This window comes from Hylobates moloch, unplaced genomic scaffold (assembly GCF_009828535.3).
Source record: "Hylobates moloch isolate HMO894 unplaced genomic scaffold, HMol_V3 SCAFFOLD_5, whole genome shotgun sequence".
Lineage (NCBI taxonomy): Eukaryota > Metazoa > Chordata > Mammalia > Primates > Hylobatidae > Hylobates > Hylobates moloch.
Genome location: NW_026652280.1, coordinates 44,547,205 through 44,571,079, shown reverse-complemented (window position 1 = coordinate 44,571,079; position 23,875 = coordinate 44,547,205). Strand labels below are relative to the sequence as shown.

The 23,875-nt window shown below is 36.8% G+C and overlaps 1 protein-coding gene across 3 annotated transcripts in view; it reads left to right on the top strand.

The window, feature by feature from the left end:
• MAPRE2 (microtubule associated protein RP/EB family member 2) overlaps window positions 1–23,875 on the top strand; it is a 169,454-nt gene that overhangs the window by 119,235 nt on the left and 26,344 nt on the right. For all 3 annotated transcript variants that reach the window (XM_032152522.2, XM_032152521.2, XM_032152523.2), the window contains 2 exons: window positions 3,433–3,578; window positions 9,031–9,244. In XM_032152522.2, the coding sequence (XP_032008413.1) occupies window positions 3,433–3,578; window positions 9,031–9,244 (360 nt within the window). The remainder of the gene's footprint in view (window positions 1–3,432; window positions 3,579–9,030; window positions 9,245–23,875) is intronic.

Genomic DNA, 23,875 nt, shown 5'->3' with positions numbered 1-23,875 from the left:
AGCACAAGGTTAAATAAGCAATGGTGAAATACCAAGTAAAATATTTTTCAGCCACTTGGGAAAAAAATAGCAACTTTGAATGTTCTCACCACAAAGAAATGATAAATGTATGAGGTGATGGATATGCCAAATACCCTGATTTGATCATTACACAATGTATATATGTATTAAAACATCACACTTGTACCCCATAATGTATATAATTATTTATCAAAACAAAATACAAATTAATAAGTTACCTATTTTTTGAAAGCTATTATTTTTATATGCCATGAATAACAAATTCAAAAATATAATGGAAAGAATAAATGGCATGATAAAATTTAGGAAAATTTTGAGAATAAGAGGAGGGGAAATTATTCTATAGATAGTAATACATGTTATAGAATTTTAAATAAGAATATGGAACTGCCATGGAGACAAAAAAGTCAATTTAAAGTCTAGAAAGAGATGTAAGTACATGTATTAGGAAGCTAATATATAGTAAAAATAGTGCTTCTCATTGGTGGGGAAAGAATAGATTATTAAGTTGTGATCTTCAGCACCTAGCTAACTTTATCAGTTAGTGGTTTAGGTTGAAAATAGTAGAAGTTAATCCTGGCATGCTTAAGTAGAAGAACAATCTATAGGAAAAATGTTGGGTAGCTCAGAGTCAATGGAAAGCCGAGCTCAGAAGATGGATAGGAACCAAAGGATGCTAAGGAGCTAGGAACACAGCCTCCCTTGTGTCACCAGAATAGGATGGCACTGTGCTGCTTTTGCTGCTGAGGACTCTAGACCCCACCACTCTGCCACCACAACTAAACTCTAATGGTCCCTGTGTGTTTATATCATTCCCTCAACTCAGAGACTGAGGCAGGATTCAAACACAGAGCCTAGGTCATGGGCCTGCATCCTTATTGCTATGAAGGAAAGGGATGTCTGGCCACTTTCAGCTTCTGTGGTGGGAGGCAGGGCATTATAGCATCTCCCCAGGTAGTAGGTGTCCAAATCCTGGGGAGCCAAAAATGACAGATTTCCACCAACATTTGGAATGACTAAAATTAGAACCATACTTTATATCATAGACAAAAATAAATTCCACATGGATTCAGAATTTAAATGTAAAACTTGAGACCATAAAAGTACTTGACGGAAATATGCATGAATATTTATGTATTCTTGGTTCGAGAAAGTTGATAAGCAAGATATAAAAATAAGAAAGCCATTAAAAATATTGATAGAGCATATTAAATGACTCAGAAAGAGAATTATGGTCTGTTGAGTTTCAGAAAGTTTACATTAAAAATGGGTATAACGTGATTACATTTTTAAAACAGGATCACATTTTTAAGAAACACACACACACACACACACACACACTCCCTTCCAAAGAGGATTAGAATGGCATATACCAGAATATTTCGAGTGGTTGTCTCTGGATGATGACACTAGAGATGATTTTTCCTTCCTTCTCTCACTATATGGAAGAGAGTTTTGTTTTGTTTTTTTTCAAAAGCTGTGACTTCTTTTTAAATCTGAAACATGAGGAATTTGGTTGGTTGGTTTGTAAAAGTATATAGTATCGAGGTCTCCATAGATAAATTCTATGGTAAACTCTACAAAAGTGAAAATAACTTCTAAGACCAGGTAATGAGGCAGTTGTGTTCCCACAATCCCATCCATATATAATAATAATAATAATAATAATAATAATAATAGTAATAATAATAATGTTAAAGTGGCGATTGGAATTTGCTCCATCTGGCAGCCCTTCAAAAGAAAGAACTGGATAGTGGGTGATGACTCAAAGAATACCCTCCAGATCATGATGTTTCTCTTACCTCCCCCAGTGTCTTTTTTTTTCGATTTGTTTTATTTTGTCTTCTTTTTAAGAGAACCCATCTGCTTGACTAGGAACTTACTAGTTAGTATTCAGGGTATGTCATCTAAAGGGACGCCAGATGCAGAGACTCTAGAGATATTTGTTATGGCCTATGTTTCGTCACTTTACGCTGGTACCTACAAAATAGGAGTTGCCTTAGCATTTCATGTTTTAACAACCCTTAGATTCCTGATGTCTTGTTCTCTCTTATCTCAGATTCCTGTCTCAGTAAAGGATGCCTAACCTTTATTTCACATAAGAGACAGAGCAGGTCTTCCTTCCTAAAGTGAGTCACCCAAGTAGAAGAACTGGCTCTTCACAGAAGTCTTGGTAGTGTAAAGGATGAGGGGAGGCACTTCATGTTCCAGAAAGACTGATCATGGGCACATCATAGAAATAGACCAAGAGATCTGCAGACAGCAAAGAAAGAATGAACCTAAAAATGGTGACTTGTTCCTATTCTTGCCACTTGGTTTTCTTTCTTGTAAAAGAAAAGAAATCATTCTGGCTTCCAGTTTATTTTCCTAAATGCCATTAGCCTATACTAGTAAGAAGATATGAATCAGTAAACACAGCTTGCCAGAATTTCCCAGTTGTAGTGGTCATGTTCTAAGAGCTCTTCATATATTTTTTTTAAAGTCCCCTTTTTCTATGATAATTTCCCAGGGGGCTCATTGGACATTTTTGTCATGTTTCTTAGTCATAAAGAACATGACTCTGAACTTCTATAGCTTTCAGTATCCATGTCTTCATACTTCATGTTAATATGGAAACCCCATTGCTCTGGACTGGAATTAAATTAGTATTAATTTGGCTTATAACAAAATTTAACAATTAAATTTACCAATTTAATACTTAATAATTAATAAGTATAAGTAATAGTTAATAAGTATAAATAATAAGTAATGTTTAATACTTAATAAGTAATACTTAATACTTAAGTAACACTTAATACTTAATAAGTAAACTTAATACTTAAATTGGTATTAATTGGCTTGTAGTTTTCACCTGTGTGGGGGTTTTGTAGTTTTCACCTGTGTGGTATTTTGTAAATACCACAGCTATAGATAGAAAACAGCTTGAGCATATGTGTATTTTTTGAGCTACACATTACATGAGAACTTTTGTAGTTCTCTCACGTTTTCCTCTCTTTTCCCTCTTAAGTTTATTTTGATGACTTGGAGCAGGTGGTAGCCAGGTGGAAGAAAATGTATATTTCTTTTCTCTGGTAGAAGCTAGAAAGGGCTCCTCTTACCCTGGTTTCCTTGGCTTTATAGTGTGAGGTTCCGTTTGTTGGTTGTGGAACCTGGTGATATTCTGATGCATGCAGTACAATACACGGAGTTTAGGGTTGGGAAGTGGCAGGTGTTGTGTTGTTGAGGTACAGTCCCTTCCCTCTAGCTCCCAGATCCTGTGGACAAGGAGATAGAAGCACATTGGTAAGAAGGACGCACTCTGCTCTGAGTGATGATGGTGCCTGTAAGCACAATCTCCTTCCAGCCTAGCAGTCCTCTACCACATCTGGGTACAGTGAGACTCACTCCAGCACTGTTCTTGTTTCTTTCCAGGAGCAGCCTATTGCCAGTTCATGGACATGCTCTTCCCTGGTTGCATTAGTTTGAAGAAAGTAAAATTTCAAGCAAAGCTGGAACATGAGTATATTCACAATTTTAAACTTCTGCAAGCATCATTTAAGCGAATGAACGTTGATAAGGTAGGAGATTTGTACTTCCATAAAATGTGTTGTTTTTTCTTAAAATTGTTTTTGTGCATAAATGCAAAAGTCCAGCAGCATACCGATGGGATATATCTTGATATCTCAACAGTAGGCTGGGGTCTGTACCTAGCATAAAGCATTGCCCTAAGTTCTTGTATTTTTATGAGGTTTTCATTTCAGATTTTCTAAACTTGTAGCCAGTAGACTAAAAACTAACAGGGCTCACAAATGTTAAAGTGTTATTAGTTAAATTTAGCATTGCAGATGAGAAACTTCTAATGTTTGCCAGATGCCACTGTGGTTCTTTGTATTTTGTTCTTTTGGAAAAACATCATGTCATGGCAGAAACAGCATGGTTTTGAATCCCAGCTTCATGACTTGAGCAAGTTATTTAAATTCTGAGTCTCAGTTTACCCATCTGTACAATGGGACTAAAAACCCCTTATTCATGGTTATGAAGTTGACATGAGAAACAGTGTCCAGTATAGTCTGTGTGCTCAGATTCTCAATTTCCATAATTTGCCCTTTTTTTCTCCCATGAGTTACACTTTTGTCCTGGAGTGGTACAAATGGCCTGGAGTACTTTTTCTCTCAATAAGGGATTATTGCTAAAACTCAGTCTCTTTCTGCATGTTTACTGCTATTTAAATACATACTTAATCTATATTCCTTATTTAGGATATATCTCTTAGCATGAATGAGCTTAGAAAGAAATGAATTTTGAATAAGGAAAAAGAGATAAACCAGCAGGGGAGAAATGGAAAACTGTTCTTTGCATAAACAGAGGTAATAAATAGGCTATGGAAATGAAAAATAAAATACCAGGTTACAAAAGATAGAGATTAAAGGGAAGTTTGATAAACTATGTATTTTGTAAGCTAAGGCAATTAATATCTTCTTGACATTCTTATCAATATATTAAGAAAATCCTGACTTCTCATTGTCTTGGAATTTTTATTTCAAAACATACATTCTCTTTAACATCTTAGCCCTTTTGATTATTTCCAACTTTATGTCCTTTGTCATGGTTAATTTCCAATTAGCTCTTTCCATATTTAGTTAAAACTAGGGATATGTAGGTTCTCCTTACTTTTATAATACCTCTTGTATCTTTTTCATTCATTTCTGTATACATGCTTCTAGATTAGAAAGAAAAGAAACACCTTTTCATATGTTTATTGATGGAACTTGCTATACATCAAATTAGTGGGCTCTATATCTCTCTAGAAGTATATACACACAGAATGGATGAGCAGTTGTTAAGAATGTTGAAGAAAAAAATTATTGCAGTGGAAGGAGACTGGCCATGATGGCCTTTGTTAGCCTTTCTAGCTTTAGTATGCAGTGATTTGATCCAAAAGTACAGTGAGAGACAGCATTAAGTACCCTCATTCATGTGTGTCATAGCCTGATGGCACAATGGAAAGTTCTATGCTTTTGCTTGCCACCTAGGATTTTGAACTTTTGCCCTGAAGCTTTCATGTTGATAGGGAATGCAAAATTAAGTCAACAGAAGTAAATGCCTTCTTTTAACAGCTAATGTACCACCAGTGTCTAAAACTGTTTATAAATTTTCATGTCCGACAATAGACAAAATATAGTAGTTTGTTAGTTAAAAGCTTTTTATGCTCTAAAAAGCCTCTAAAAAGTTGATTTCGAACAATCAATATCAGCATAAACAAAAATTTTAAACTCAGAAGACATAAAAGTGATTAAATAATACAATTAAAAGTCAATTGAGGCTGAGCGCAGTGGCTCACACCTGTAATCCCAACACTTTGGGAGGCCAAGGTGGGAGGATCACTTGAGGCCAGGAGTTCCAGACCAGCTTGGTCAACATTGTGAGATCCCATCTCTACAAAATTTTTTTTTAATTGCCAGGCGCACTGGCACATACCTGTAGGCTCAGCTACTCAGGAGGCTGAGGCAGGAGGATCTCTTGAGCCTAGGAGTTAGAGGCTGCAGTGAGGTATGGTCGTACCACTGCACTCCAGCCTGGGCAACAGAGACTCTCTCTGAAATAAAAAATAAAAATTTTAAAGCAATTGAGTTCACATGTGGCAGGAATTCTTCCTTGTAAGCAGACTTCACTGAAGTTTGGGGGAAGTGAGAAAAGTCTATTACCCAAAGAATCTTCATGAAAAATATGGTATCTTCCAAAAGATTCTCTTCTCTTTATTTTGCTCTGTACTTGGTTTAGTTTCTATTTTAGCTGCATAAAAAACATTTGTGCAAAATTTATTGCTAATTATTTAGTTTAATGCATGCTTCAGTTGCTTTTTTCTTCCAAGTTTTCATTGATATGTAAGGTCTTTCTACATTTTCTAAAGTGGTCCTATTGATACATTTTAGGATATCAGTGATGTATAGCTCCCATAGTGGCAAAGCCTTGTTCAAAGTTTAATTTCTATAGCTTCCATTCATATTGTCACATAGCAAAGCTGTGAGCTGTGTGCTTGTCTGAATCACATGCTCACACACTCACACACATTCACACACTCACACACACAATCTGACTCACACTCTAGCTTTGTAACTATCTTGTGATTCACATTCAGCTAGTATTCCCACCCAAAGATGTAAAAGGTAAGAATCCAGTGATAATATAATTCACATAGCTAGATATCTTTCCATTTTCTTTTTTTTGATATGTTACATTTTTATTTTTTTATTATTATTATACTTTAAGTTTTAGGGTACATGTGCACAATGTGCAGATTTGTTACATATGTATCCATGTGCCATGTTGGTGTGCTGCACCCATTAACTCGTCATTTAGCATTAGGTATATCTCCTAATGCTGTCCTTCCCCCCTCCCCCCACCCCACAACAGTCCCTGGAGTGTGATGTTCCCCTTCCTGTGTCCATGTGTTCTCATTGTTCAATTCCCACCTATGAGTGAGAACATGTGGTGTTTGGTTTTTTGTCCTTGCGATAGTTTACTGAGAATGATGGTTTCCAGTTTCATCCATGTCCCTACAAAGGACATGAACTCATCATCATTTTTTATGGCAGCATAGTATTCCATGGTGTATATGTGCCACATTTTCTTAATCCAGTCTATCGTTGTTGGACATTTGGGTTGGTTCCAAGTCTTTGCTATTGTGAATAGTGCCGCAATAAACATACGTGTGCATGTGTCTTTATAGCGGCATGATTTATAGTCCTTTGGGTATATACCCAGTAATGGGATGGCTGGGTCAAATGGTATTTTTAGTTCTAGATCCCTGAGGAATCGCCACACTGACTTCCACAATGGTTGAACTAGTTTACAGTCCCACCAACAGTGTAAAAGTGTTCCTATTTCTCCACATCCTCTCCAGCACCTGTTGTTTCCTGACTTTTTAATGATGGCCATTCTAACTGGTGTGAGATGTTATCTCATTGTGGTTTTGATTTGCATTTCTCTGATGGCCAGTGATGATGAGCATTTTTTTCATGTGTTTTTTGGCCGCATAAATGTCTTCTTTTGAGAAGTGTCTGTTCATGTCCTTTGCCCACTTTTTGATGGGGTTGTTTGTTTTTTTTCTTGTAAATTTGTTTGAGTTCATTGTAGATTCTGGATATTAGCCCTTTGTCAGATGAGTAGTTTGCGAAAATTTTCTCCCATTTTGTAGGTTGCCTGTTCACTCTGATGGTAGTTTCTTTTGCTGTGCAGAAGCTCTTTAGTTTAATTAGATTCCATTTGTCAATTTTGGCTTTTGTTGCCATTGCTTTTGGTGTTTTAGACATGAAGTCCTTGCCCACGCCTATGTCCTGAAAAAATAACAGTGAATTACACCAGTCAGAATGGCTATTACTAAAAAGTCAAAAAATAACAGATGCTGGTGAGGCTGTAGAGAAAAGGGAATGCTTATACACCATTGGTAGGAGTGTAAATTAGTTCATTATGGAAAGCAATGTGGCGATTCCTCAAAGAGCTAAAAACAACTACCATTCGACCCAGCAATCCCATTATTGGGTATATACCCAAAAGAATACAAATTCTTCTACCTTAAAGACATATGCATGTGAACGTTCATTGCAGCACTATTCACAATAGCAAAGACATGGAATCAACCTAAATGTCCATCAATGACAAATTGGATAAAGAAAATGTGATACATATACACCATGGAATACTATGAAGCCATAAAAATATCTATTTTATTGATTTAAATCTTACTCATCCCCACTCTCTAGTAACTATAATCTTTATATGAGTTTATCTCAACACAACTGGGCTACATATTACAAAGAAATTTAAAAAGTTTATCGGCCAGGCACAGTGGCTCACACCTGTAATCTCAGCACTTTGGGAGGCCGAGGCGGGTGGATCACCTGAGGTCAGGAGTTCAAGTCCAGTCTGGCCAACATGTGAAACCCCATCTCTACTAATAAACAAAAATCAGCCAGGCATGGTGGTGCATGCCTGTAATCCCAGCTACTCGGGAGGCTGAAGCAGGAGAATTGCTTGAACCCAGGAGGCGGAGGTTGCAGTGAGCCGAGATCTTGCCATTGCACTCCATCCTGGGTGACAAGAGTGAAACTCCGTCTCAAAAATAAATAAAATAAAATAAAAATAAAAAGCTTATCAGTCTTGAAATAGCACAACATCCGAGGCCTCTGTTTTTCCGGAGAGATGTTTTGACGATAAATGTACTATGAGTGGGACCAGCCCCTCTTGACAACTAAAGATATTCCTTTTGTCTGGCTTGTTCAGAAGTACTAAATATTCCAGGAAAACCAACAATGATGTTTTGGTTTAGTTCTTTTTTTTTTTTTTGATCTTTAATTTTTGTGTGTACATAGTAGGTGTGTATATTTATGGGGTACCTGAGGCATTTTGATACAGGCATGCAATATGAAAGAAGCACATCGTGGAGAATCAGTTATCCATTCCCTCAAGCATTTATCCTTTGAATTACAAACAATCCAAGTACACTCTTTATTTTAAAATGTACAATTAAGTTATTATTGACTGTAGTCACCCTGTTGTGCTATCAAATAGTAGGTTTTATTCATTCTTTCTAACTTTTTTGTACCCAGTCACCATCCCCAACTCTCCCTTTCCAGCCACTAGTAACCGTCCTTCTACTCTCCATGCCTATGAATTCACTTGTTTTGATTTTTAGATCCCACAAATAAGTGAAAATGTGTGATGTTTGTATTTCCATGCCTGGCTTATTTCACTTAGCATAATGATCTCCAGTTTCATCCATGTTGTTGCAAATGACTGTGACTCATTCTTTTTATGCCTGAATAGTACTCCATTGTGTATATGTACCACATTTTCTTTATCCATTCATCTGTTGATGGACACTTAGATTGCTTCCAAATCTTAGCTATTATAAACAGTGCTGCCACAAACTTATAAGTGCAGATATCTTTTTGAGATACTGATTTCCTTTCTTTTGGGTATATACCCAAACATGAGGTTTGTAACTCACAAAGTGATTTTTTATTGCAGGTAATTCCAGTGGAGAAGCTAGTGAAAGGACGTTTCCAGGACAACCTGGATTTTATTCAATGGTTTAAGAAATTTTATGATGCTAACTACGATGGGAAGGAGTATGATCCTGTAGAGGCACGACAAGGGCAAGATGCAATTCCTCCTCCTGACCCTGGCGAACAGATCTTCAACCTACCAAAAAAGTCTCACCATGCAAACTCCCCCACAGCAGGTATTGTCACAATGAGATTGCGGGAGTTGCTTTCATCTTAGAGAATGGCTCAGACCGTTCTGTGCTTTACCGTGTGTTTCTGATTGATTCTTCCCAGCAGTCAATATTTTAATGCCTTTGTATGATTTCTGCTGTTGTCTGTTGCACCACATTTATCTTCCTGTGACCTATTTGTCATTAGTCTAACCATCTTCATTTAAACTATTAAAAAGGCAGAGCTATTTGCATTGTATCACTGAAGCTGGTAGTGAAAGTAATGCTCCCGGGATAGATTTCTTTTTCCTTTTAGTTTTTCAAGAAATTTCAAGTAGGCTGTTTAGATTTTGACTGACGTATTTTTACTGCTTAATTGCTGGCAGTACAGACCAGCATATGAACTGAACTCTGTTGTTAAATGTGGATCATCATCTCTAACCCGTCAAAGGAAATTTGTGAACCGTACATCCTACCTCCTCTGTAGGCAGTGGCAATTTTTATGCAGTAACATTCAGCAATACCCTATTTATCCAGCTTTGTCCAAAAGTGAAGTCATTAGGAAAAATATCTGGAACACTAAAACTTTTAAAACTTCTGTGGATAAAAAAAAAAAAACACACTTTCTAAAATATATTATAAACATCCTTGCCATAAACAGTAGACTTTACCAAGCAGAATGTGTTCTTATAAAATTGGGTCATTATTAGAAACACAGTTGGGTACTGCACAATTAAACATGAAATCATCCAAAATCATGTTTCCATCTCAATTGTGGAACCCAGTGTTCAAACTTGTTAAATCAGTAACCTTAATTTTGTAAATAAAACAAATTTCTTATTTATGCCCAAACTACAATCGGAATGAAGTAGAGATGGTTAACAGGACCACATAGGTGGTAATAGCTTTGAAATCACAGTTTTGCTCACTGTTAAACAGCATTTTTATCATCTTATTTCTGGATTTATGGCTGTATTCCAGGTAGACTGAAACCATTGGAAGACTGGCATTACTTTTTGAAATTTTTTTAATATTTAAAAATAAATATTTTAAAAATATTTTTAAGGATAACATGAATACTCATACTCACTAGTATGAATTAGATGAATTCTTCATCTGCATTAAAATAGTACTCATGTAGATGAAGAGGAATGAACAACTCTGGGAGAGTTGTTAGGAGGCAAAATAGACTGGATGTTGGTAATGGCTGAATACTGGGATAAAAGAGAAGGAGATGTTAAACATGACTTCTGGTACAACTGGAAGGATTTGGAGTTTTGTTCAAGAAGTGCTGAAAGAGAACCAGATTTGGGAAGAAATCTTGAGTTTGTTTTGAACATACCAAGTTTGAGATTCTTTTGTGACATTAAGAGAAGATCTACATAGGCAGTTTTTGTATTGGGGTGGTACACATGTGTGTCTGGAGCTCAAAGGAGTTATAGGCTAAAGATAAACATTTGTGATTCTTCCATATATTGATGTAATGGAAGCTGGAAGCAAATACTGAGTAATAAAGCATAGAGTGTCTTAAGAAACTTGGACATTTACTGGTTGAGTAGAAGAGGAAGGGCTTGCATAGGAAGCAGGGAAGGTGCCAGAAAAAATGAAGGAAACTAGAAAGTGATGTGTCAGGGAAGCAGAAGGTAGGGAGCATAATGGTCAACAATGTCTACATCTGCTGAGAAGTCAAGTTAAATGAGGCCTGAAAGAGTTCATTAGATTTCTCAACTTGAATGATTTCTCCATTCAGTAGAATGGTAGAGCCAGGAATGGCTTGAGGAAAAAGTTGGAGGAAGGAAATTGAGACAGTGGAAAGATCCAACTTTGGAGCCATAATGGGTGAGCCTATATAGAATAAAGAAAACTAAGCACAGATCTTTGGAAATACATACATTTAAGGCGGAGGAGGAAGAAGAGGAAGCTGCAAAAAAGATGAACGTCAGGAAGAAAACCAGGAGAGCTCAGCATCAGAGAACAAAAACAGTAGGAAATTTGTAGAAAGAGGGGTCACCAACAGTGCCAAATATTAATTGTGGCAATATCAAACAGGATGAAGCCTGAAAAATAGGCCAAAGTCTGACTCCTAGGAGGTGATTAATAGTCCCTCAGAGAATTGGTCCATTAAAATACTGAGGGCATAGGCCTAGATTGCAGCAATTTAACAAGGGCTTGTGGAAGTGGAGGCATAAGAGTAGATTCAACCTTTAACAAATGTGTCAGGAAAAAAATGGAGGAAAATAAAAACATTTGGTTTGTGTAGGGAAAAGAGTGATAGTAGCTTCAGGAAATAAGATTGGAAGGAAAATGGTATTCTTTTTCAACTGTTCCTATTTGCTTTTAGGATAAGGCAATATAAGCAGGTTTGTAAGATGGGAGACATGTCTTTGGAGAAGGAATCATTGAAAATAGAAAAAGAGGGGAAATTGGAGTATGACGCTAAAGCTGAAGGGAAAAGATGAGATGTCAAGGGCATAGATAAAGGGTTAGAAAGGAAAAGAGAGGATATTTATTTTCTTGGAGCCAAAGCGATAGGAGAGGCTGGGTAAAAATTAAGCCACAAAGAGTTTGGGAAGCAAACATTGATGGCAGTTCAGATAGGCCTTCAACTTTTGTCAGCAGTTTTCATCAGTCTAGGAGCTGGAGTGGAGAAAAGGGGGATGTTGTGCCCTCTCCAAAGTCTGGGATTCAGGAGATATGTGGCGTGGGAGGACAAAAAGGTAAGAAAATCAAGGGTGTCTGATATTTCTCATCTTAATGTCATTTTCTATAGCTGTGAATGATGGATAGCTTGGACTCAAAACTCAACTGCCATTTTTTCAAGTTTTCTGTAGTAAGATTGGACAGACCTCAGAATATTTTCTCCCACAATCATAACCTGTCCTTAATTTTTTTCCCATTGGTACCAATATTCCTCCACCCCCAAACAGCACTATTACTATGCTACCTTGGCCGCGTTTTCTAGGAATTCCCTCATCTGTCTTTCACAAAAGCTGCAGATAAACATGTGCCATTTTGATAGAATGTCCATGAACCTAAAAGAGAAATAGATATTTTCTAGAGCTTAACCTCTTGGGTGACAATGCTCAGGAAACCCATTAAAGTCAACAGGTAATAAATTTTATTTTTAATGTTCTGGAAGAGAGTAATTTCCTGAGACCATGTTCCTGATACCTTGACCATGTTTACGTTATTGGTCTTAATCAGGGAGAAATGATATTTTCAGAAGTCAAACAGCCATTCCCTTTTTAATAAAATATGCTCTGATTTTTGGGCATTGTGGGGTAGTAAAACTATACTGAGGGTATATCACATATAGTGTGTTATTATTAAAAGCCATGATAGGAGAAAGGCTCCTATAAATGCATTAAGAACTCATTTTTTCTAGAAGTCGTATATCCAGTTATTGGGAATACAGCCAAGATAATATAAGCCAAAATGTCTTCTAAGAAACAGAGTAGGTGCTAGAAAATGTATGCACTTTAGTCTTCATTCATGAGAGTTTCTGAGGTACTTACCCAGAGTGTGTTTGTTCTTTCTTAATTTAGACATAATTGTAATAAAGATGGGGATGTGGTTTCTTAGCACATAGCTCATCAGGGCAAGGAATATACAGGTATCAATAGAAAGTACAAACCTCAGTTAAAAAAAAAAAAAAAACTTAACAAAACCTTACTAAAGAGCCTCATAGTATCCTGGGATCTTTATTACAAAATCAAATCATTCCATTGCCTCTCAGTAGTCTTTAGTATATGTATGACACCAGCAGGCAGTCATCAATACTCTCATAGGTCCCTTACAATTCTTAGAATTGTCATAATTCTCTGATTTATTTCCCTCATGAACTCTATTTTTACATTATCTAAACTGGCGCTCCTGCTTCTCGGAGTCACTCAAAGCCATTCTCTTTATACACAGTCTGCTTTTATTCGTCTGAAATTTAGAGCAAATGAAAGGTTATGGTCAGCGTTCTGGAAAATTCACATATCTGTATCACATTTATCTCACAGTGTTGCCGGGTCACTAACATATAGCAGTAATTTTGTTCCCACCTCTAAGCCTTGGTCATTTCTTAATTATCTGCATTAGTGGACATACGCAGTGGCTGGTATCGAAAACAGGTGATGGTCCTTAATTTTTTTTTTTATTTTGAGTTTGGAATACTTGATTTATTTTTTTAGTGGATTTATCTCTCCCCCAAAATTTCATTAGGCCAATATTAAAATTAGCTTGCATTTCCTAACTGTTATACAGTAAGAACAGTAAGTGGCAGCTCCCAAACATTTTATATGACAGAGGGACCAGATTAGAGTGGAAAAAGTGATCCTGGAGTAGATTGTCACCATGAAAGGACTCAGTCTACATTAGCAAGAAAAAAAATTGTGCTTTTACATCGTACAGACTACTTATATAAGCATGCACCAGAGATTGCTTATGTATAAAATAGATATATTCTAAATACTTGGTGCATCCTGTTTTTGTAAGAACATGCTAGATTTTTCAACCATTTTGATACAGATAAAAGTTTTCTTTATGATTCAGAGAAGCCTTAGAATAGTTTGGCTGTGGCTTCTCTGTGTGTCATTGGGGACTTTACTGTAACAAGCCTACTGCATAAGCAGAGGCTGTCACCTAAGGGTAAATGGCTGCTTGGTAAGTTTTATTGTCTACATTCTGAGGAGTTGCATCTTGAATTGGTTTTAATCTACCAACCAGGGGCATGTATTAAAATACACATTTTCACAATGATAGATATATAAGTACACGCATCATTGTGAATCATGATGTTTGTAAATTTATTGCTATGAGCCATATCTGCAACTCAAGATAGCTGTTGGTGGGGATTGGTTTTTATGTGTGAACACTTACTAAACATAAAAGGAAATTCAAAGTTATGTAGTTACTATAGCAACGACAGCTAAGACACATTGCAGATTCACATACATTCAAGTATTTAAATCAAACGCCCATATATAAATATAGTGTGATAGATTTAGAGTTGCTATGGAAATTGAGTTTGAGCTTTCTGCTTTCCTTAGGGACTTCAGTGTTTCAGCCTTAAAATCAGATTAATAGGAATGCTAGAAAAGTGGTTTCAAAAGGAAGCAACCTAAGTAGAATAGAATAAAGTATTTGAACAATCATAATTAAATCCCTAAATGTAGATTTGAATAAATCCTAAAGTTCAAGAACATTGTTGAATATTTGAATATTCTCACTCAATAATTACCCTTAATGTTGGGTTTTCTAAGGCTGTTTGTATGACTGTAAAATGTAATCATGTTTATTCATTTATTTGGTTAGTAATGTATGAGCATTTGTTGAGCACCTGTCATCTAAGTACTCATCACCTCTCACCTTCTTTTGGGAAATAAGAATTGCTTTACTTTGTTGGGTTTTTTGTTTGTTTGCTTTGCTTTTTAAGAGAAGCAGTAAAAAATAGCAGTAAGGAGTGGTTTTTATCGTTGTTCTGATCTTGGCTTTATGGCCCAGAATATAGTCTTTTTTTGGTCAATGGACCACATGCACTTGAAAAGAATGTGTATTCTGCAGTAGTTGGTTGTATAGTGTTTTAGAAATATCAATTAGATCAAGGTGTGTGATGGTATTATTCAGCTCTTCTATGTGCGTTTTTTTACTTACCTAATACCAGTGTCAGAGTAAACAGATCTGTATTTTATGGATTTTTTTGTTGTCCAGTTCTAACATTTGCTGCAGAGTCTGTTGAATTTTCCTGCATTGATCATGGAATTGTCCATTTTTCCCTTTAATTCTCTCCATTTTTGTTTCTTGTATTTTAGTGCTCTATTACTAGGTGTATACGTATTTACGAGTGTTAAGCCATCCTGTTGAATTGATCTTTTTTGTCTTTTTTTCTTCTAAAAAAAAAAAAAAGGGATACATGTGCAGAACGTACAGGTTTGTTACATAGGTATATGTGTGCCATGATGGTTTGCTGCACCTATTGACCAGTCCTCTAAGTTCCCTCCCCTCACCCACAATACCCAAACAGGCCCCAGTGTATGATGTTCCCCTCCCTGTGTCCATGTGTTCTCATTGTTCACCTCCCACTTTGAGTGAGAACATGCAGTGTTTGGTTTTCTGTTCCTGTGTTAGTTCGCTGAGGAAGATGGCTTCCAGCTTTATCCACATCCCTGCAAAGGACATGATCTCATTCCTTTTTATGGCTGCGTAGTGTTCCATGGTATATATGTACCACATTTTCTTTATCCAGTCTGTCATTGATGGGCATTTGGGTTGGTTCCATGTCTTTGCGATTGTAAATAGTGCTGCAATAAACATATGTGTGCATCTGTCTTTATAGTAGAATGATTTATATTTCTTTGGGTATATACTCAGTAATGGGATTGCTGGGTCAAATGGTATTTCTGATTCTAGATCCTTCAGGAATCATCATGCTGTCCTCCACAATGGTTGAAGTAATTTACATTCCCACCAACAGTGTAAAAACATTCCTATTTCTCCACTGCCTCGCCAGCATCTATTGTTTCCTGACTTTTTAATAATCACTATTCTGACTGGTGTGAGATGGCATCTCATTGTGGTTTTGATTTGCATTTCTCTAATGATCAGTGATGTTGAGCTTTTTTTTTTTTCATATGTTTGTTGGATGCATAAATGTCTTCTTTTGAGAAGTGTCTGTTCATGTTCTTTGCCCACTTTCTGATGGGGTTTTTTTTTCTTGTAAATATGTTTAAGTTCCTTGTAAATTCTGAATATTAGACCTTTGTCAGATGGGTAGATTGCAAAAATGTTCTCCCATTCTGTAGGTTGCCTGTTCACTCTGATGATAGTTTCTTTTACTCTGCAGAAGCTCTTTAGTTTAATTAGATCCCTTTTGTCAATTTTGGCTTTTGTTGCAGTTGCTTTCGGCATTTTTGTCATGTAGTCTTTGCCCATGCCTATGTCCTGAATGGTATTGCCTAGGTTTTCTTCTAGGGTTTGGGTTTTACATTTAAGTCTTTAATCCATCTTGAGTTAATTTTTGTATAAGGTGTAAGGAAGGGGTTCAGTTTCAGTTTTCTGCATATGGCTTGCCAGTTTTCCCAGTACCATTTACCGAATAGGAGATCCTTTCCACATTGCTTATTTTTGTCAGGTTTGTCAAAGATCAGATGGTTGTAGATGTGTGGTGTTATTTCTGAGGTCTGCTCCATTGGTCTATATGTCTGTTTTGGTACCAGTACCATGTTGTTTTGGTTACTGTAGCCTTGTAATATAGTTTGAAGTCAGGTAGTGTGATGCCTCCAGCATTGTTCTTTTTGCCTAGAACTGTCTTGGCTATACGGGGTCTTCTTTGATTCCATATGAAATTTAAAATAGTTTTTTACTAATTCTGTAAAGAATGTCAATGGTAGTTTGATGGAAATAGCTTTGAATCTATAAATTATTTTGGGCAGTATGGCCTCTTTATTGTATGAAGTGTTCCTCTTTATCTTTGATAATATTCTTTGTCTTGAAGTCTATTTTATCTGACATTAATCTAGCTACTGCAGCTTTTATATGCTTACTGTTGCATGGCATCATCTTTCGCCATGATAAGTTAAATTTCTACCTGTCTTTGTCTTTATAAAGTGTGACAGCATGTAATCAGTTCTTGCTTTTTTATTCATTCTGATAATCTTTACTGTTTAATTGGAGTGTCCAGCCCATTTATATTTCATATAATTATGTAATTATTGATTTGGTTGGATTTAGATCTACCGCATTATCATTTGTTTTCTGTTTGTCCCCTCTGTTTCTTGTTTTGTTGTTTCTCCCTTCCTGTCATCTTCTGGATTTTTAAAGTATTTTTTAGAATTCTATTTTAATTTACTTACCGCCTTTTAAACTACACTTCTTTGCACTAATTTTTTAGGGGTTGCTCTAAGGATTACAATATATATTCTTGTTTTTTCACACTATCCTTTAAATTAATACTGTACACCTTTATGTAAAATGTGGAAACCTTGCAGCCATCCCTCCCCTTTGTTCTTTGTTATAGTTGTCATATGTATTACATTTACATACATTATGAACCTCGCAAGATAATGTTGTAACTTTTGCTTTAAACCTACACTGTCTAATACACATTAGCTTTTGAACACTTGAAATGTGCTTATTCATCATTAAAATGTGCTGTGTGTATAAAATGCATGCTGAATTTAGAAGACTTAGTGTGAGAAACAGAATGTAAAACATCTAATAATTTTTGTATTGATTACATGTAGAAATTATATTTCATATATGTTGTATATATTTTGCATGTGTTAAAATCAGTAGAGTTTTTTTTACCTTTTTGATGGGGCTACTAGAAAACTTAAGTGGTTCACATATTTCTATTAGACGGTTATGCTTTAAACAGTCATATCTATTGTAAAGAAATTACAGGGAAAGTTGTTTGTTTCATATTTGTACTATTTTCAATGTTCTTCATTTCTGAACACCCAAGTTCCCTAGCGGTTTCATTTCTCTTTAGCCTGAAGGACTTTCGTTAGGATTTCTTATACTGCAGGTCCAGTGGCAAAAATTATTTTAGATTTTCTTTTTCTGTAAATGTCTTTATTTTACCTTCATTCTTAAAGAATATTTTCACTTGATAAAGGATTCAAGCTGGGTTTTGTTTTTCCTTTTGTTTTATTTTTTGCCTGTAAGCACTTTAAAGATGTTATTCCACTGCATGTGGCCTCCAAAGATAAGAAGTGCATACTCATTCTACCCTGTATGTAATACATAGTTTTTCTCTGAGTGCAGTCAAAATTTTCTCCTTATCTTTGGTTTTGAGTAGTGTAACTATGATGTGCCTAATTATGGTTCTGTTTGAATTTATCTTGTTTCAGAGTTCATTATGCTTCCTGAATCTGTGAATTTATGTCTTTGGGAAGATTCCAAGCATTATTTTTTCAAATATTTTTTTCAGCTCCATTCTTTCTCCTGTCCTTCTGGGACTTCATTTAGCCATATGTTAGAGCTTTTGAAATTATAACACAAGTCCCTGAGGCACAGTTGATTTTCTTCCCAGTACTGATTTTCTCTCTTCTTTAGATTAGATGGTTTCTGTTGATGTAAATTCAAGTTTACCCTCTCTTTCCTCTGTCATCTTCATTCTACTGTTGTAGAAGTCTTCATTTTTAAATTTCAACTATTGTATTTTTCTGTTTACTTTTTTTTCTTTCTCTGCTGAGTTTGCCTACCTTTTCATTCATTATGAGCATATTATACTTCACTAAACATGCTTATGGTAGCTGCTTTGAAAGTTTTTGTCTGCTAATTCCATTATTCTGGCCATCTCACAATTGACATCTGTTGATTTTATTTTTCCTTGAGAATATGTCACATTTTCCTTGCTCTTTATATGTCAAATAATTTTGTGTTATGTCTTAGTTATTGTGAATTTTAGTGCTCTGAAGACTGGATTTTGTTATATTGCTGCAAAGAGGGTTGATGCTTGTGAGTTAACAGGCACTTAACTCAATTAGAGTTCAAGGGAAAAATACTCAGGAAGTTAACTCCCATTCAAGGGGATCTTCAAGGGGATCTAACCTTAGCCTCAGGCCTGTACCTTTATGCAAGACTTCCTTTTCCTTATTATTGCAAAGATGCACTAAATCTTCATTTACCTTTTGAGAAACTCCTTAATTTAACCACAAATGTTGGTCTTTCCCTTAAGCCATTATTTACTCTAAGAAATTCACTGTAGGACAGTCTATGATGGCATTTGACTTCCCGGAGCCCTGTAGGGTGGGCACAGGTACTCTTCTTGTCTCTCGATGGTCTCGCCATCAAGATGAGTCATGCCTGTTTATTCTTACAATTTTCCAGTAGATGCCTGCTTGATACTGCTATTTTACAGTCCCCAGTCACTTATCCACATACCATCCTACCCAAGTACCTTACATATGTCTTTAAGGATCAAATATTAATTTTAGAAATCATGTAATAATACAAGGAAAAGATGCATTTTTCTTACTAGCCCCATAATTAGCAAGACTTCTCTTCAAATAGATGTTAGTACTTCTCATTATTATGTAGAACACTGTTTCTTTCTTTCTTTCCTTCCTTCCTTTTTTTTTTCTTTTTTTTTTTTGGACAGAGTTTCATTCTTATTGCCCAGGCTGGAGTGCAGTGGTGCAACCTCTGCCTCCTGGGTTCAGTCAAGCAATTCTCCTGTCTCAGCCTCCCGAGTAGCTGGGATTACAGGCATGCACCACCATGCTTGGCTAGTTTTGTATTTTTAGTAGAGATGGGGTTTCTCCATGTTGGTCAGGCTGGTTTTGAACTCTCAACCTCAGGTGATCCACCCGCCTCAGCCTCCCAAAGTGCTGGGATTACAGGTGTGAGCCACCACGCCTGGCAGAACATTGTTTCTTTTACCCAACCCCTACCCCATATTAGCATTGCATCCTTTTGACCTGTTCATATTAAGAAACTCCCATTGCTAAGCTGCATACCATTTAATGCCTACTCCCTTAGCTACATCAAGACTTGGAGCAAATAGAAAGAAATATTCTAACGGCCCAACTAATTAAATTCTTGTAGAAGATCCCCTACTCCCTGGAAGAAGAGAGGTAGCAGTGGTTTTGTTCTTCTGGTTACATATATAAGATGTATAAAAGACATTGCTAGACATTGAGATACCTTTCTCCTCAAAGAATAACTGAAACTGCATTTCTCTACATTTTAGTCTGTTCAGGCTTCTATAACAAAATGCCATAAACTAGGTAGCTTTGTATAAACAACAGAAATGTATTTGTCACAGTTCTGGGGACTGGGAAGTCCAAGACCAAGGCACCAGCAGATTCAGTGTCTGGTGAGAGCCTGGTCCACATACATGGTGCCTTCTCATTGTTTCCTCAGATGGCAGAAGAGGCAAGCCCCCTTAGGCCTGTTTTATAAGGGCATTGATCTCATTCATGAGGGATCTGCCCTCACAACCTAATTACCTCCCGAAGGCCCCACCTCTTAATACTATTGTGTTGGGGATTAGGTTTCAACGTATAGATCTGGGGGGGGACACAAACATTCAGACCATAGTACTTACCTCTTATGATGATAAAAACCACAGCATAAAATATGAGCAGTGCCCTGCCTTGCCAGGACACTGAATATTTCTGAGGTTAAAATATTGAGCAGAGAGAAGAGCAGAAAATTATGAGGAATTCTGGAGTTTCAAATAGGAATCTCCTGGCAGTGTCTGTAGAAAAGCCCAAGGGCTTCTTCCTAGGAAGAGCCGTACATTTTTCATTGCCATCCTAATTTCTTTGCTTACTGAGGTAGCATTTTTGACAGATGATTTACTAATTCAATTTGCAATTTTTAATTATTTTGGCTTTCTAGGTCAAAGTATGTACATGGTTTTAAAAAAAAAAAAACTAGAGTGTTTTAAAGCTTAGAGATCAAAACCTACAGAATGTTGTGATACTATTACTTTGTAACTCAGAATCTGAATCTTAATATGAATAGAATTTTTCATGAAAGTTAAGGAAAATGAAAACATTTAAAATGTAGAAGGAAGGCCAAGCACATGCCTGTAGTCCCAGCTCTTTGGGAGGCCAAGGTGGGAGGATTGCTTCAGCTCAGGAGTTTGAGAACAGCCTGGGCAACATGGCAAAACCCCATCTTTACAAAAAATACAAAAATTAGCCAAGCATGGTGGCACACACCTGTAGTCCCAGCTACTCAGGGGGCTGAGGTGGGAGGATCACTTGAGCCTGGGGTTCAAGGCTGCAATGAGCCATGTTCATGCCACTACACTCCAACCTGGGCAACAAAGTGGAACCCTGTCCCAAAAAAATAAAATATAGAAGGAGTCATCAGTAATATTAGCAAATATTTATTGAGCACATATTAAGTGTCAGCTATTATCCTAAGAACTTAATATGTATTCAGCAATTCTAAAAGACAGATCATATTATTACCCTCCACTTTAAAGTTGAGGAAACTGAGGCACGGAGAGGTTTAGTAACTTGCCAGGGTCACGCACTAGAAGGAGAGGACTTAAGATTTAAGGCCTGACTCTGTGATTCCAGAATCCATGTTCTTTCATCATTGTATTATATTGCGTCTCTCATATGTCATGGATGTGGTCTTGTTTTCTCCTCTTACCTCCTCCCCACACTATACTGAACCACAGTAAATTTCACAGCCAAATTCAAATTACATGATGTATGGAGGATATAAAAAGCTCTGCAACGTTGCTTAGGCTTGAGACAACAGAACACATGCTGTTCTATTGCGATGACATTTATTTTTTTTATCGTGATTTTTCAAAAGTTCAAAAACATTTCCTTTCATCCTTACAGTAGGTTCTAGGGTGAGAGAGAGTTACTATACTGTAGAGTTACTGTCTACATTTATAGATGCAGGAAATGTTAAAACCATTTGTTCCAGGCCTTTTATCAGCTCAAAAGCAGAAGTGTATACAAAGCCAAGAATATTGAGCCCTAGATTAGTAGAATTACTAATCTCCGATTTTTTAATCCTTCAAGTCAATTAGCTGTCTGTGTGAATGGTCTGGGTGATCTGAAAGTGAAGGATAGACGCGATTGGCATGTATTTGGGCACGCAGAGTCTGTTCCTTCGCACAGAGCTCTGCGGAGGAGGGCGAGGGTCTCCATTGTTGTCCTCCCTGCACTGGAAGGCAGACCATCCTAGCCCTTTTTAAAACAGCATTGGGTCATTAATCTTATATAGCTGTTCCTGATATGTGTTGAAATATTAATTCTATAACTAAACCCCATGTGCTCATCTGATGGATCATTCCTTTTCTCTCCATAGGAATAATATCAGATTTTACTTCTCAGCCTAGCTGTAAACCTCGCCAGGCCACGCAAGACAGTGACTTAGCATTCATTCTTAGTTTCCACGGCAGAATATCATAGATTGTCTGTGAACCTATTTTTCTTTATGTTTGATACTTTTTTTTTGTTACTTAGTATATTGGGCAGGAATCGAAAACAGCTTTGACTTGTAGAATTTTCTAGAATCCCTTTGAATTGGGTGAACTGCACTATAACTCAACTCTGTCTTGTTCAATCATTGTTCCCCCATTGCCTGGTCTGTAGAAGGTCCTCATATAATTATTGAGTTGATGAGTTTAAGTTGAATCATTGCAGCATTCATCTGGATCAAGGAAGATGTAGTACTCAGTCAACACATGGCTGTTTTTGAAGTGCTCTCCAGTCATTTCCATCACCTGAGAAGCCCCTTACACTGTAACTTAGAAAGTATGCTAGTACACTACACAGTAGCTCAGAAAATGTTTCCTTTTGAAATTTTATTTCAGTAGTTTTTGGGGTACAGGTGGTTTTTGGTTATATGGATAAGTCCTTTTATGGAGATTTCTGAGATTTTAGTGCACCCATCACCTGAGCAGTATACACTGTACCCAATATGTAGTCTTTTATCCCACACTCAGCCCCCAACCTTCCCCACCCCCGAGTCCCCAAAGTCTGTCATATCACTCTTATGCCTTTGCATCCTCATAGCTTAGCTCCCACTTAGAAATGAGAACATGCACTATTTGATTTTTCATTCCTGAGTTATTTCACTTAGAATAATGGCCTCCAGCTCCATCCAAGTTGCTGCAAAAGATACTATTTCATTCCTTTTTATGGCTGAGTAGTATTCCATGATGTATATATACCACATTCTCTTTATCCACTCGTTGGTTGATGGGCATTTAGGTTGGTTCCGTATCTTTGCTATTATGAATTGTGCTGCTATAAACATGTGTGTGCATGTGTCTTTTTCATATAATTACTTCTAGAAAATGTTTCTTAACAGTTCCTACTTCTTGGATTCCTTGCTCTTTTTGTGAAAGCTTTACCTGAATTCTCATTCACTCTTTTTTACTAATTGATTTAGTTTGTCAACAAATGTTTTTTGATGCACTATAAGAGATTCTGGAGGTACACGGTGATTCTGACAAGACCCCTATTTTCAAGGAAATTACATCCTAGTGGGAAAATCTGACAATAAATAGGCAATAATAATAAAGAGAGGCGAGTTCCCTCAGCATATATAGGAAGAACACCTGGGCTAGTCTTAAACATCTTTTATAAAGGTTTCTGAAAAAAGTAAAGTTCAAGCAAAACTTAATGAATAAGTAGATGTTAGCCAAATGGAGGTGTGTTGAAGAACATTCCAGGCAGAAAGACAAGGATGCTGAAGTCAAAAGAATGTGCTCCATTCAGTAAAGTGCATGTTGTTCGGTGTGTATGTTGAGATATGAGACCGCAGAGGGAAGCAGGGCTCTTCTTATTGTTGCTACAAAAATAAAATCACAAACTTAGCAGCTTAAAACAACACTTACTCATTATTTCACAGATTGTAAAGTCCAGGCACAAGTTAGCTGGGCTCTCTGTTTTAGGATCTCACCAGACTATAATCCAGGTATCCACTGGGGTGGTGGTCTCATGAAAGGCTCAACTGGGGAAAGATTTGTTTCCAAGCCCCCTCAAGTTGTTGACAGTTTCCTCAAGGCTGCAGGACCGAGGCTTCAGTTTCTTGCTGAAAGCCACCCTCAGTTCCTAGAGACCACTTGGCACCTCCTTGCCTCATGGGCTTTTCCAACAAAGATGCTTACTTCATGGCAACTACTTCTTCAGGGCAGTAGGGGAAGTCTCTCTGGTGTGTTTTCCAGCAAGACAGTCATGTAGT